Source organism: Sander vitreus, chromosome 16 (assembly GCF_031162955.1).
Source record: "Sander vitreus isolate 19-12246 chromosome 16, sanVit1, whole genome shotgun sequence".
In the NCBI taxonomy this organism is placed as follows: domain Eukaryota; kingdom Metazoa; phylum Chordata; class Actinopteri; order Perciformes; family Percidae; genus Sander; species Sander vitreus.
Window position 1 is genome coordinate 22569252 of NC_135870.1, and position 14990 is coordinate 22584241.

Genomic DNA, 14990 nt, shown 5'->3' on the forward strand with positions numbered 1-14990 from the left:
TTCGCTTTCTAAATACGGCATTCTGCCAAGGAACCCTGGCAGAGGCTATATGATCGGTGGAGCGTTGGCAAGACTTGCTGCATCTACAAATAAACTGGAAGAGCTTTTATCCTCTGCGTTAGGAGCAGCAGAAACAGGCAGAGGGTTGAAGCTGTAGTAACTGAGGAAAAAGTGTTATCAACCTGCTTGCACAGCTTAATGCACCCGACAGATAACAATGGTTCCTGCTGAGAACGCAAGTGTTTTCTCTGCAGCGGATCGCTGTCCCAACTGCAGCACTGCCACCCACCCAGGGGTGGATGTAGCCAAGGTGGTGGTTTTGGGGATGGTGCTGCTTGTGTTTGTACTGTTTCGGGGTCCTTGGTAACATTCTGGTCATCCTGTCAGTGTTGTTCCACCACCACTGGCGCTCTGTGACACATTACTTCATTGCCAACCTGGCAGCGGCAGACCTGCTGCTCAGCGCCGCCGTCCTGCCCTTCTCCGCCACCTCCGAGGCTCTCGGCAGATGGGTGTTTGGCCGGTCCTTCTGCAGCGTTTGGGCCGCTCTTGACGTCCTCTGCTGCACCGCCTCCATCCTCAGCCTGTGTGTGATCTCTATCGACCGCTACCTGGCTGTCAGCTACCCTCTACGCTACCCTGCCATAGCCACGGGGCGGCGAGGCCTGACAGCGGTGGCTGCTCTCTGGGGACTCTCGGCAGCTATATCCGTGGGCCCTCTGTTTGGCTGGAAGGAGCCCGACCCAGAAGACGAGACGGTGTGCCGAATCACGGAGGAGCCCGGCTATGCTTTGTTCTCGGCACTAGGATCTTTCTACATACCTCTGGCCATCATCCTGGCCATGTACTGCCGCGTGTATACCGTGGCGAAGAGAGAGACGAAAACCCTCAGGAAGGGCAGTAGGGGAGAAGGGGTTGAGACAGAGGGGGTGGTGCTTAGGATTCACAGAGGGAGTGCTCCTCAGACGGAGAAGAAGGACGACGACGGGACCCCGACACATAGACGCAGAACCTTTTCCCTGCCGAAGCTGCTGAAGTTCTCGAGAGAAGAGAAGGCAGCCAAGACTCTTGGCATTGTTGTCGGGTGCTTCATTCTGTGCTGGCTCCCTTTTTTCCTGGTTTTACCAATCGGTAAGTACCTCCTAACCCCTTCTGCTTTTAACGTGACATAACCCCAGTTTGTGCCTTTTTATGTATTCAAGTCACAAAGCTATGGGTCTGAGCCAAATTCAAACAAACACAGGACTTTCACTTAGAGGACCGGGGGTTCGTGTACCGTGTGAAACAAAAACTCAAGAGTCACTTTATGAAATTAATTAACAGACTTTTACGGACCTTAGTTTGTGATGCAGTGATGTCCATGATGCATTCACCTCATTTCAGTAGTTGTAAGTGACTCATTTTAAGCCAATCCCAGATGTTTAACTAACCCTAAATGCTTTGGTGATTGAAAAGGACTGTATATATATATCGTGATTGGTCTTTAAAAGATTGTGGCCGCCAGGGGGCATCGATCAGAATGCAGACAAGATGTTCCTTTTAGCTGGTTTATTGGACTAAATGATCAAGTATGTGTGTGGTTCTGAAACAGAGATACAGGCATAAATCAGTATATATAATAATTAGATGTCTAGCAGGTATATAATAAAACAAACCCAATCAAGAAGTTACACTATAATTTTGTTATATATGACTTAAATGCAGTGTCATAACAAATGTTCATTACTAAGCAACTACAAACTTAGACATGCTTCCGCACACTATATCGCTTCAAAGATTAATTTGCTGCACATTAATTGCAACAATACACCACATGCTAAATTAAGCTGAACATACAACAATCAGGACTTGCAGAACTCCTCTTCAACATAAACAACGTTACACATTGTGCAAGAACATACAATGGTTTCCAATTGAGACACGTAAGGCTTGCAAAGCAACACCTCCGCCAATACGCAGTGTCACAAACACCCGTGCAGCGTGAGGCTCCGCCATTACAATAACGAGCAGCAACGTGCCAACACACCATCGCATCGCAACAAACACAGTGTAACATTATTATAAGATAAAAACGAATAACAAAACGTCAGTATTACTTACTGGTAGTTGCACGCACACAAACTAGGAACTCAGAAATAAGTACAGCAACACTATCTTCTTTATTCATCTATATAACTGCTCAGTCTTTCGACGCCAGCTCTCTCTTCCAAACTCTCCCGAAACAGAAACTCAAGCAGTCTTCCTCAGCGAACAGCAGAGCGCAGCGCCGCTCCAGATTGGCTGATTCTCAAGCAGCCAGTTTTACCTGCCTGAAGAGGCCGTCCTTCGTCACACTAAGCATTTTTGTTGCCTAAACTTAACTAGTTCTGTTTCACAATGTTAACTGTGTTTAAAACGGCAGGTGGTGTTGTTGCGAGTTCATCTAATTTTAGCTCTATTTTTGGTCTCCACCAACTCCTGAGGGACAAATCTGGCTCTTTAGCTCTAAATGCTCCACCATGTTCACCTGCTAGTCTCTTGACTTTGTAGTAGTGTACAGTACATTTTTAGAGCTTTTTGTCATTGAAAACAATTTCCTGCTGTGATCAAAAACTACAGTATGAGAGCAGGGAGAGTGAACCAGAACAGAAAAGTTGTGGGCTGGACAGCTAAACAATGAGCTGAAACTTACTATAAAGCTCTGTAAATAAGAGGGGAGCTGCGGATTCAAGTGATAACATTGTCAGTGTTTCACATTGTCATTATATAAATATCGATTACAGCCGCTTAAACGAAATAAAAGACGGTAGCCGTAAGTGACACATATTACTTGCTTGTTTTCATCAGCTAAATTAATTTTAAAAGTATAATTTGTATTACTATTTTTTTAACTTTTGCAGTGATGTGGAATGGTGCGTCACTATGCCATTACTGTTGGGTGTAATTACTGTTGCAACAAATTTGAAACTATCAGAAAGCGAACAGTAAAAAGGTGCTTTTCAGGCCAGGTAGAGATAAATGTACCTATGATAAAACAGCTTGTGAGTTGCAATTTAGCAGAAGAGTTCAAATCCTTTATACAATGCAGCAGCTGTAATACTTAGAAGGCCAGACCCGACAGGCAAAAACATGCACTGGTCAATTTTGAGATTGTGGGCTGTTTTAAAGGCCATTTTCTCAAAATTACTTTTTTCCCTTACTCTGAGCCAGAAATCTCCACTTCAATAGCACTTACATACACCACATTTTCCAGTTTTATTCTTATCACATATCCTATAATATAATATATCCTTTAACATTTTATTCCTACAAACATGGTGAAAATAGACTTTTTTCATGGCATTATTTTCTGATTTATGCAGTGATTAAAAAAGATACTCAAAACTCCCTCTGTGAAAAACTAGCATTAGCATAGCATCCAATGTTCAGATTTGGAAATGTATGGAAAATAGCACATATTTAATTACATAATGTCTGAGTTGCATATTTGAACATAAAAACAATACAAAAAAAGAAGTGTCTTAATGTAAGTTATCAACTGGGGACATTACATGGTGATATCTTTTAGATAAAAAATATTTACCCTATTCACCAGCAGTGTCTTGCCTTAAACAGCCTACTAAGTTTTTGAAAGGTTTCCACAGATGTGTTGTATCTTTCAGAAAAAACAAGTCTTTACAGTAGCTCTTTGACTTACAGGTGAGCACAGCCTAAGGGAAAATGACAAAGAAAACCAGCCTGGTCTCACAGAATTTCGTGAAATTATCACAAACTGTTAACAGCGCATTACGTGATGGTGGCACGGAATGTGTGAAAATTACGTGTGACCACCACGGAAAACAAAGTAAAGTCAATGAGAAGATGACGTAGCATTAAGAGCGACAACGCTAGCGAGTAGTATGAAAGCCCGAAAATCAGCGTAGGGAGGTTGGTTTAGGTGGTGGATGGGTCAAACAACAGGACTTTCACCCAGGAGACTGGGCATCGTGTCCCGCGTGTCACAATTCCTAACCCTAACCGTCCCGTTGTTCTTTTCCTAAACCCAACCCGTCCGCTGTACGCGGCCGTCCCGTCCCGTTCTTCTTTTCCTAAACGCAACCTGTTGTTGTCCCGCCCACCCACAACCTTTTCCTTAACTTAAGGGGCCGTGTTCATTTCACGGAATTATTCTGTGGGCCCATCACAGAATTTTCGGCGACTCCGTGAAACTGCCACAGATTTTGAGTTAAGGGGCCGTGTTCCTTTCACGGAATTCTGTGAGATCAGGTTGAAGCAAACCTTAAAAGATTTATCTGCTGTACAGTTTAAGGAAATAATGTATTCACTGAATCTAAGAAAGGGATTAAAATGATTCAGAAATGAATTGATGTCATAATGAGAGCTTTAATGATTTCTTGTAGAGGCCTCCTTTATTCCGGAACGTATATAAAAAAAAAGAAGGTAATTAAAGTTTAAGCAGAAGACAAACTGAATAGAAATGAACTAATTAAGGATTTGTCTGCTATTGTAGTCAAACGTCACTGTAGATATGAGTTTCAGTTAACAACTAAGACAGATATTCTCAACTCTATCTTCAATAAATTAGACCTTCATTTTGTCAGACTGTCAAAGGCGGCAATGTTATCATAGATGTAAGAGAGGACAGAAACCGACCATTGTGAAGCCTAATCTAAAATCTTAATTGCATCTGAAATAACTTATGGCTCGACTGAGATAAGTGTCTATTGTCTATAAGTGTGTATTTAAGGTTAATAGTCTGTCAGCAGTGACCTGGCAGGTCACAAATGGCGAGATTATTTCTGAAACGTGTATTTTGTTACACAAACTGTAATCTTATAGAAGCAAGGAACAATCTATTATACAGGATGGAGGAGACGTGGATGAAACAGCTTTGGACATACAGTATATTATGTGTTATCTTTGCCTCTTTTTTGCCAGGGTGTACATTCATAACTAGCCAAATGAAATGCCCAATGTTTAATCCAAATGTTAAATAACTGGGAGCTTGTTTTCAATTAACAGGTCTTTAACAATTAACAACTACATATAAGTTATTGCAGTTTGTCTTTAGTTAGACTTTCATGGTTAAGTTATTATTTCCTGATGCTATTAAAAGTTTTTCATTAGGGCTGAAACATTTAGCCAAAAGGGCTTTTTCACGCAAGACATTTCAACCTGTCACAGTAGAAAAATCACAGGTGTAAATGATAACATTAATGATGGGTGAATTCCATTTAACTGCCCCAGTTTCAGGGGGGTCCTGGTGTTATTCATGCTGGCTCAGGCTGTCGTGACTTACTGGGACACTTGAATAGAACTGAGCCATCGTTAATGTTGTTAGTAACACCTGGGCTTTTCCTACTATGACAAGTCAAAATGTCTGCTGTAAAAAAAAAAGGCCTTTTAATCAATCATCCGTTTCTCAAAATGTGAAGATTTTCTGCTTTTTACGGTTCTGTATCATTGTAAATTGAATATTTTGTGGGGTTTTAGGAGAGAAACTCAAACTGTGTGAAAATACCTGAAATGTACACAGTATCGTTGAAAACCACAAGGAGTCTACAGCCACTTGGCGGCTCTGAGAGGCTGTACTTGGGCACAGCAGTGCTTTGAGCTGAATGCTGATGTTAGCATGCTAACATGCTCACAATGACAATGCTCACAAACTTCATGGCAATCCATTTAATACTGTAGTTGTCATGGCATTTCACTCAGAACCACAAATGTCAAACTCTTGGTGGCACTACAGGAACAGTCCGGGGATCAAAGTCATTTGGATTCATCATCTAGAAACTACAATATTATATATATATATATATATATATATCCCTACAAATGCCTGTATGGAGCTGTATAATCAACTTAGTATTTGGTTTTCGCAGCTCACAACAGTAGGCTACAGTTCTTCTCAGTTGCTTTGGCGCATTTCTCAGATCAGAGATGACAATAATGTGCAACTTTGTCACATAGGGAATAGTGCTCCCTTTAATGTGCATTGTTCATTAGACTATACTTACAGAGTGAACTGTTAAATATGGACAACACAAAGCAGTTTCACTATCTTGGTATAAACAATGGCGTAAGGACTTGTCAGTTTGATTCATTGGTATAAATACTTGCTTTGGACACAAACAAAAGATTTCCAGCAAGATACATAATTTTTCAGGTCAGTCATTATGCGGTGCAATTTACACCAATTGTTTTAAGAAATGCACTCACTGTTGTGCAAATGCAAATTATGATTTGACAAATGCACCAAAGTAACTGAGAAAAAATGTAACATAGGATTGTATTTCAGTGGAGACATGTCCATGTTGATTTCACATAGCTAAAACAAACCTGAATGATTTAAATTAAGAGGCTACAATAACCTACACAGCTGACATGCCTATTATGGTGAAATATGCTTCCACAGCATAGTTTTGCGTCCGAGGTCTCTGTACGACCTTGAACTTGTCGTAGCCTGTACAGCTCTGGGAGATCGCTGACGGCCAAAATCAACCTCTCGTCCATGTTCCGTTTGTGGATCCACATGTATTCTGTGTTTGTGTTGTTTTTTTCAGACACGTGAATATGTTGAACTTTGACCGTGGCACGCGCAAGAGCGGCAAGCCGCAAAATGCTGCTTGCGCTGCGCTTTGCTCAGCGGAAGACCAGTTCTTGCGCACAAGCCATTGACAATGTGTTTCATAGCACAGCGCTGCCGCTTGCGCGTACAATGTGAACGGCCCTTAATGGTGGGATCACGATAATCCTGTTTTTTTGGATCAAATAGATCCCAAACCAAGTTCAAAGTTTTGTAAAACCCAAAGGGCAGGTTTGATTCAGATCAAATGTAAGATCGGAATACATGGTCTGATCTTAGTTCGGAATCCCTCTTTTGCTTTTGAAAAACCCATTTCCAAGATTTGATCCAATCCGTGATCCGAAATCCCACTGGATTACTTTTGAAAAACTGGGCCCTGGACACCATGGATATCTGTACCAGACTTAATGGCCATCTATCTAAAAAGAAATGTCAACATCAAGATGGCACTAGAGGAAAGGTCAGTGGATCACCAAAGAATTCATCCTCAGGGGACCATAGTTATATCTGTACCAAATTTGAGTGCAATCCATTTAAAAGTTGAGATATTTCAGTCTGGACCAAAATGGTGGACTGACAAAGGGGCCAACAGACCAACATTGCCAGAGCCGTGCCGCTATGCAACACATTCTCACTCTCAAAGCCCCTTTGGCATCATTTTTTTAACGTGCTTGGTAAGGACCCTTTGGCGTCGTCATTTTTTAATGTGCTTGGTTAAGACCCTTTGGCGTAATTTTTTTTACGTGCTTGGTCAGGACCCTTTGGCGTAATTTTTTTACGTGCTTGGTTAGGACCTTTTGGCGTCATTATTTAACATGCTTGGTAAAACCACTTGGACCGTGAATGGGGTTGAAAGATGTACATCTAAGTGACACACAAGACACAAATGGGACAGAAACCCCGGTCTCCTGGGTGAAAGACCTTTGTTGTTTGACCCATCCATCACCCTAATTTGCCTCCTTTTGCGGTGTTTCGGTTTTTAATACACCCTGCCATTGTTGCTCTTCATACTAGGTCATCGGTTGCTCTGCCCGGTGTGTCTCATACAGACACGATAGGGTGCTGAGTTGGGAGTAAGAAGGGCTTGCTATCAGGGCTAAAAATACAGACTAAGCCTTTATTATGTAGATGTAACAACCCACCTGTGGTTCAGCACAGTAGCTATTGTGATATATATGTGATGTATAATGTTGCTTGATATGTTTTGTTCTATGAACACAACATCAAGCAGGACCTTTCTCCTTCCCCGCTGTCCCCCAACTCTACTGCTCGAGATTCTCAGAAGGAACTTCAACAAATTCAATTACAAACAGCCAAATAGACCAAATAAAACACCACATCAGAGCAGAATGGGCTTCTACTGTGAGATGAAATGGAATGAAGCAAACTACTGCTCCCTCCTATGAAAGCTATTATAGATAACAGGCACGAGGCTTAATGGGCTGTAATGCTAGGAGGCATCTTCAGTCACCCTGTAGCCTCCCAAGGCAGCCAGTCAGCAGAGAATAGTTATGCATTTCAATTGAGACAGACTTTCAAGGCTCACAGCGCAGTGCTCATTCAAGCTCTGAGACAATGATAGTCTGAGATTCGCAGACTGAGGGTTTGAAAAACCACTGAATTTTGTATTTTTCCAGAGCACTTCAGATGGAAAGCCTGTTTTTCTGCTGAAGCACTTGACGGCCGCTCGCCATTCACTGCAGCTGCACAGAATGCATACTGATTTAAAAAAATGAGATAGCTACCGCTCATCAATGGTACCATATACTATACTGTAAAGCCCATGCTTGGGTAGAAATTGGTTTTGCACATTGGTTTATGCAATTTCCTGAAGGTGTGTGATGGGGTTGAGGACAGGGCTCTGTGCAGCCAGTAAGTTTTTCCCGAGAAACTAAGAAACCATTTCTTTGTGCACCTGGCTTTGTACACCACTTGGACAAACCATAGTTACCGACCGACGCAATAGGAAATGCGATATATAGATAGATAAAGAGAGATATAGATATATATATATATATATACAGAACTTCGTCGTATAAGCGGCAGTTGGTCATTTTGTTCAGCCACCAATAGGTGACTATGAGCCCGGTACAGGCACCGCCAGACAACTGCCCTTTCAGGGGCTGTGGCAGTTGAGTTTAAGCCAGAATAAGTCAGCGTCATTTGGCCACAACTGTTAAGGTTAGGCACCGAAACGATAAGTTTATAAAAAAAGATCAGGGTTTGGATTAAAACACTCCAGAGGAACAAACATACATTTCCTAGGTGAAAGTATTTAGTTTTCGCACTTCGTCCAAGTGGTGTTGTCGTAGTTAGCTGTCAAAGATGGCGGCCTTTCTGCACATTTGCGACACATCGTGTATGGGACTCACATCGTGTCCCACACCGTGCAACGCTAGCAGCTAGGCGAGCATTATAACGCGTGTTACAAAGTGACGCACGTTTGTCACGGAAGTAAAGGCTGGACTACAATAGAGCTGTTTGGAGCAGTTTGTGAACGATGTTTTCTGTTGGAGATGGTAAGCCCCTTTGGGGTGGACTTTGGGCTTTTTCCACTTTGTAAACCTATACTTATAACCTATATATAATAAAAAAAATATATAACATGATAAAAGGAAAGGGAAAACGCATAATATGAGCACATTAAGTCACTATGGCTGAATGAGGTAACAGGATGGTGATTGAGCATATAGCCAGGGGTGTAGTGCTGCCAGATCGCACTAGAACGACGATCCACTTTTTTCTTCAAGTGAGGAAATGGAACATTCTCAGTTTGCATAATACGAATTAAATCATATTTTTTCAAGTGCTTGAAGACTCAATAATCACTGAAGCATATGCCATGCAAGAAAGACAACAAAAACAAATTGAATGGTCAAAGTTATGATTTTAATCTGTAGTTGACTAATATATGTAAACTTGCCACCATAGGAACAGTAGTTAAATAAACTTTAAAAACGAGCCACAATTTAACCGTCATGGGTTCGTTTTAGTACTCAAACAAATAGCACAACAAATAGCGGTGGCTAGTCCCCCAGAGAGGGTAGGCAGAGTTAATGCAACAGACTCGCTTTTCAACTCAATTGTGTGTGAAGCGGCGTACTATTTTGTCCCCTTTGTGCTAGTGTTGCAAGTAAACGGTAACTACGATTCCTACTTTACTGTGGCCGTACAAACAAAAAAAATAGCGATATAATAGCGCTTTAAGCGAAGGGAAAGTGAGCCATTTTGATATACACAGGATAAGTGTGATTCAATGCCAAAGTGAAGGTAGATGCAGGCTTACAGGAAGGCAGATACAGTTCTTCTTCTTGGTTTATTGGCGGTTGCCAAACCAACTTAAAGGTGCATTACCGCCACCAACTGGACCGGAGTGTGAACGAGAGATAAATGCAGGAAATAAATAAAAGAAAAAAGAAAATAAATAAATAAATAAACAAAATAAAACCTAAATCCTCAAGTTCTCTTTATAGTATAGTGTATAGTATACCTTGCCGGCTGTTTTCCGCAAAAGCCCTGACAATAAAAAGGTGTGGTGATCTGCCTTACAAAGTGTCTGAAAAAGGTGCTCTCTCTGGGTGCTGTATTTCTTGCAATGAATTAGAATGTGTTCAACAGTTTCTAGCTGGTGACAGTATGCGTGTTTTCCAGTAGAATGTTTTCCCTATTTTATATAATGAATAATTTAGACCTGTATGGCCAATTCTGAGACGAGTAATTATACTTTCTTCCCTACGCTTAAAGCCCACCTTCCTCCCATCACCAACGCTTTTTTGTATATTGTACCCAGGTTCAGGTTTCAGAAGCTCGAAAGAAAAAAAACCACAAGGCAAAAAAAGAAGAAAAAAAAAAAAACATTGCAAAACTTTGACGAACTGGCTGGAAATAAATGGACATGGGCTGGTATATGAGCTGAGAGGCTGATGATGGAATGAGATGCAGGTGAGCGGGTGAGGGAAGTGGGAACAGGTGTGCAGACAGGGATACGGTGTTCATTTTAGGACATCCTCACATCTCAGACTCAGGTGTCAGACTCAAACGAAACGGCCTCAGCCTCAGAAATAAAGTTGTCAGAAGAACCTCCGTCAGCCTCAGACAAAACGGCGTCAGAAGAACCTCTGTCAGAAAGTTGTCAGAGATAACGTTGCCCAGATGAGGGAGCTGCTGACTAGCTTTCTGAATTAGCTAAAGTAGCTAGCAGCTTTTACAGTGAATACACGGCTGTTTGTGATTTTTTTTTTTTTTTTTTAAATCAAGCTTTATTGAAAGGAGTGGATATACAGCAGGAAACAGTCGGTTTATAAATGAGCCAGGGGGTTAAAAGGAAAGAAATCTAAATAAAAAAACTTCATATCAATATTTTGTAAAGCGTACTGAGATCATATGATCCAACAACTTTGTTTGTACATTCAGATATGGAAAACATGTATTGTTTAATATTGGAAACCAGCTCCAAAAAGCTTGGCTTCTTTTTCAAAAACATTGACTTATGTAAATAAAATTTGGTTAAAATAACTATTAAATGTATCTCATAATACTCTGAATAAAACTTTCTATCATATTGAGTGAATCCAAACAATACATTTTCCATGTGAATTGAATAATGTGAATTGAGGGTAAATATGAACAGCAATAAAATGTGACAATCTGCTCCAAAGTTTCTTGGTATATTGGCAAGACCAAAATAAATGTACCAGTGTTTCATTTAGATCTCCACCAAAAGTACAGCTGATATCAATGTCTTTTCATTTCCTGCAGGTAATGGTTAGTTAGGGAAAATCTGTGGAGCATTTTGAAAGAGATCTCTTTAACTTTGTTGGTTAAAAAAAAACCCTGTGTGGCAATAGCCAAACCTTTTCCCAACAAATCTCTTAACATATCAAGACCAGTACGATAAAGCAGCGGGTGTACTCTTAACGTCTTGTTGAAAGAAGAGTTGACGAGTTGCCTTATTCTTTATTTTTATTTATTTTGGTCTTGCCAATATACCAAGAAACTTTGGAGCAGATTGTCACATTTTATTGCTGTTCATATTTACCCTCAATTCACATTACTTTGGGAAAATTGTTGTTGTTGATGTTGTTATTGTTTGGATTCACTCAATATGATAGAAAGTTTTATTCAGAGTATTATGAGATACATTTAATAGTTATTTTAACCAAATTTTATTTACATAAGTCAACATTTTTGAAAAAGAAGCCAAGCTTTTTGGAGCTGGTTTCCAATATTAAACAATACATGTTTTCCATATCTGAATGTACAAACAAAAAAGTTGTTGGATCATATGACCTCAGTACGCTTTACAAAATATTGATATGAAGTTTTTTGTTTTGATTTCTTTCCTTTAGTAACCCCCTGGCTCATTTATGAACAGACTTTTGTTTTCTGCTGTATATCCACTCCTTTCAATAAAGCTTGATTAAAAAAAAAAAAAAAAAAAAAAAAAAATCACGAACTGCCGTGTATTCACTGTAAAAGCTGCTAGCTACTTTAGCTAATTCAGAAAGCTAGTCAACAGCTCCCTCAACTGGGCAACGTTATCTCTGACAACTTTCTTTCTGAAAAGGTTTTTTCTGAGGCTGACAGAGGTTTTTCTGACGCCGTTTTGTCTAAGGCTGAGAGAGGTTTTTCTGACGCTGACACCGTTTTGTCTGAGGCTGAGAGAGGTTTTTCTGACGCTGACACCGTTTTGTCTGAGGATGAGAGAGGTTTTTCTGACACCGTTTTGTCTGAGGATGAGAGAGGTTTTTCTGACGCCGTTTTGTCTGAGGCTGAGAGACCATACATTTATTTAAACACTGTAAATTCAGAGGATTGTTCAACCTTGATAAAGCTACCTTAGCACTTTCTAGTTCTGACTGGGACTTAGACATATTTGTAGTGTACAGTATTAGTGTCTTCCCATTCCTATATTAAGTTGTGTCTGTGTGTGTTCTCTCCAGGATCCATCTTCCCGTCCTGTAAGCCTTCTGAAACCATCTTTAAGATTACCTTCTGGCTGGGTTACCTCAACAGCTGCATTAACCCCATTATCTACCCCTGCTTCAGCCAGGAATTCAAGAAAGCCTTCCACAACGTGCTACGTGGCCGCTGCCTGAGAACTGGGGCACTGGCTGCCAAACCACAAGGACACATCAGCACCCACTCCTCCAGTCCTGTCCCACAGTCTAACACCTCTGTTCCCGCAGCCCAACACAGCAACACTGCTTCGTCATGGGGTTGCTGCAGGGCGCTGTCCACCTCCTCCTCGTCTGTCTGCGGTCCAGAGGCTCAAAGTGCACAAATCCAGAGTAAGAGTCTACTGAAGGCGTGGTGTCTCTCAGCAAGTCGGACGCCGGTCCCACAGAACCCCTCCAGTCGCACGTCAACCAAGGTTTTACGCCTTTCTCTCAGCGTAACAGGAGAGGCCGTTTGACTGGCATGTTGATGCAACGGTGGGATTTGGAAGCATCCAATCTTGTACTTTGGTTTTGCCTCTAGGAAATACTTCCAGTATGTACAATTTTGCATGAATATTTATGCTCCCCAGAGGCATCAGAGTGCCAGGCCAGCCAATAGTGAGACTTGCCTCCAGAGCAGACAGAAGATAACTCTGTTGCCTTTAGGCTTTATGCCAGTGTAAATGCCTTGCGTGTCAAATAAAACATGATTTGGGAAAGCAAATGAATAATATTGTGTCTACACGCAACAGCCAATACTGAGCTGCTCTTGAACAGAGCACTACGTGTCAACAATTTCAATAGGAACTACTTAGTGATCAACAAGAAAAAGACTGGAGTATGAACACACAGCAAGAGACCTTTGAAAAAAAAAAAAAAAAGAATACAACCTTCTCTGGTTAAAAAAATTTCTCCGACCAATCTCCCCCATTGTCCCCTCACTCGCGAACAAGACCCCCAAGGTACTTGAACTCCTTCACTTGGGGTAAGGACTCATTCCCTACCTGGAGAAGGAACTCCATCGGTTTCCTGCTGAGAACCATGGCCTCCGATTTAGAGGTGCCGATCCTCATCCCAGCCGCTTCATACTCGGCTGCGAACCGATCCAGTGAGTGCTGAAGGTCACAGGCCGATGATGCCATCAGGACCACATCATCTGCAAAAAGCAGCGATGAGATCCCCAGCCCACCGAACTGCAACCCCTCTCCACCCCGACTACGCCTCGATATCCTGTCCATAAATACTACAAACAGGATTGGTGACAAAGCGCAGCCCTGGCGGAGGCCAACCCTCACCTGAAACGAGTCCGACTTACTGCCGAGAACCCGGACACAGCTCTCGCTTTGGTCGTACAGAGATTGGATGGCCCTGAGAAGGGACCCCCTTACCCCGTACTCCCGCAGCACCTCCCACAGTATCTCCCGGGGTACCCGGTCATACGCCTTCTCCAGATCCACAAAACACATGTAGACTGGTTGGGCATACTCCCAGGCTCCCTCCAGGATCCTTGCGAGAGTAAAGATCTGGTCCGTTGTTCCACGACCAGGACGGAATCCGCATTGTTCCTCTTCAACCTGAGATTCGACTATGGACCGAACCCTCCTTTCCAGCACCTTGGAGTAGACTTTACCGGGGAGGCTGAGAAGTGGGATACCCCTGTAATTGGCACACACCCTCTGGTCCCCCTTTTTAAAAAGGGGAACCACCACCCCGGTCTGCCACTCCTTAGGCACCATCCCAGACTTCCACGCAATGTTGAAGAAGTGTGTCAACCAAGACAACCCCTCCACAGCCAGAGCTTTAAGCATTTCTGGACAGATCTCATCAATTCCTGGGGCTTTGCCACTGTGGAGTTGTTTAACTACCTCAGCAACCTCCACCAGGGAAATTGATGCCAATCCCCCCTCATCCTCCAGCTCTGCCTCTACCATAGTTTGTCGATTAGTCGGATTGAGGAGTTCCTCAAAGTGCTCCTTCCACCGCCCTATTACCTCCTCAGTTGAGGTCAACAGCGCCCCATCCTTACTGTACACAGCTTGGATGGTTCCCAGCTTCCCCCTCCTGAGGTGGCGAACGGTTTTCCAGAAGTACCTTGGTGCCGACCGAAAGTCCTTCTCCATGTCTTCTCCGAACTTCTCCCACACACGCTGCTTTGCCTCTTTCACGGCAGAGGCTGCAGCCCTTCGGTACCTTGCAACTGCCTCCGGAGTTGTCTGGGATAACACGGTGTTCGTGGGTTACCGCCCCTTGAGGCACCTAAGACCACAGCTCCTCACCGCAGCTTCAGCAATGGAAACTTTGAACATTGTCCACTCGGGTTCAATGCCCCCAGCCTCCACAGGGATGCACGAAAAGCTCCGCCGGAGGTGTGAGTTGAAAGTCTGTCGGACAGGGGCCTCCTCCAGACGTTCCCAATTTACCCGCACTACCCGTTTGGGCTTACCAGGTCTGTCCAGAGTCTTCCCCCACCCCCTGACCCAACTCAC

General features: G+C 42.6%; 1 protein-coding gene across 1 annotated transcript; it reads left to right on the top strand.

Annotated features, from left to right (window-relative positions):
* Positions 1–217: 217 nt before the first annotated feature.
* On the top strand, positions 218–12980 carry adra1ab (adrenoceptor alpha 1Ab). Its single transcript, XM_078271601.1, is given in 3 exon segments — positions 218–349; positions 351–1131; positions 12508–12980. Coding segments are annotated over 3 exon segments (1386 nt in total).
* Positions 12981–14990: the final 2010 nt, after the last annotated feature.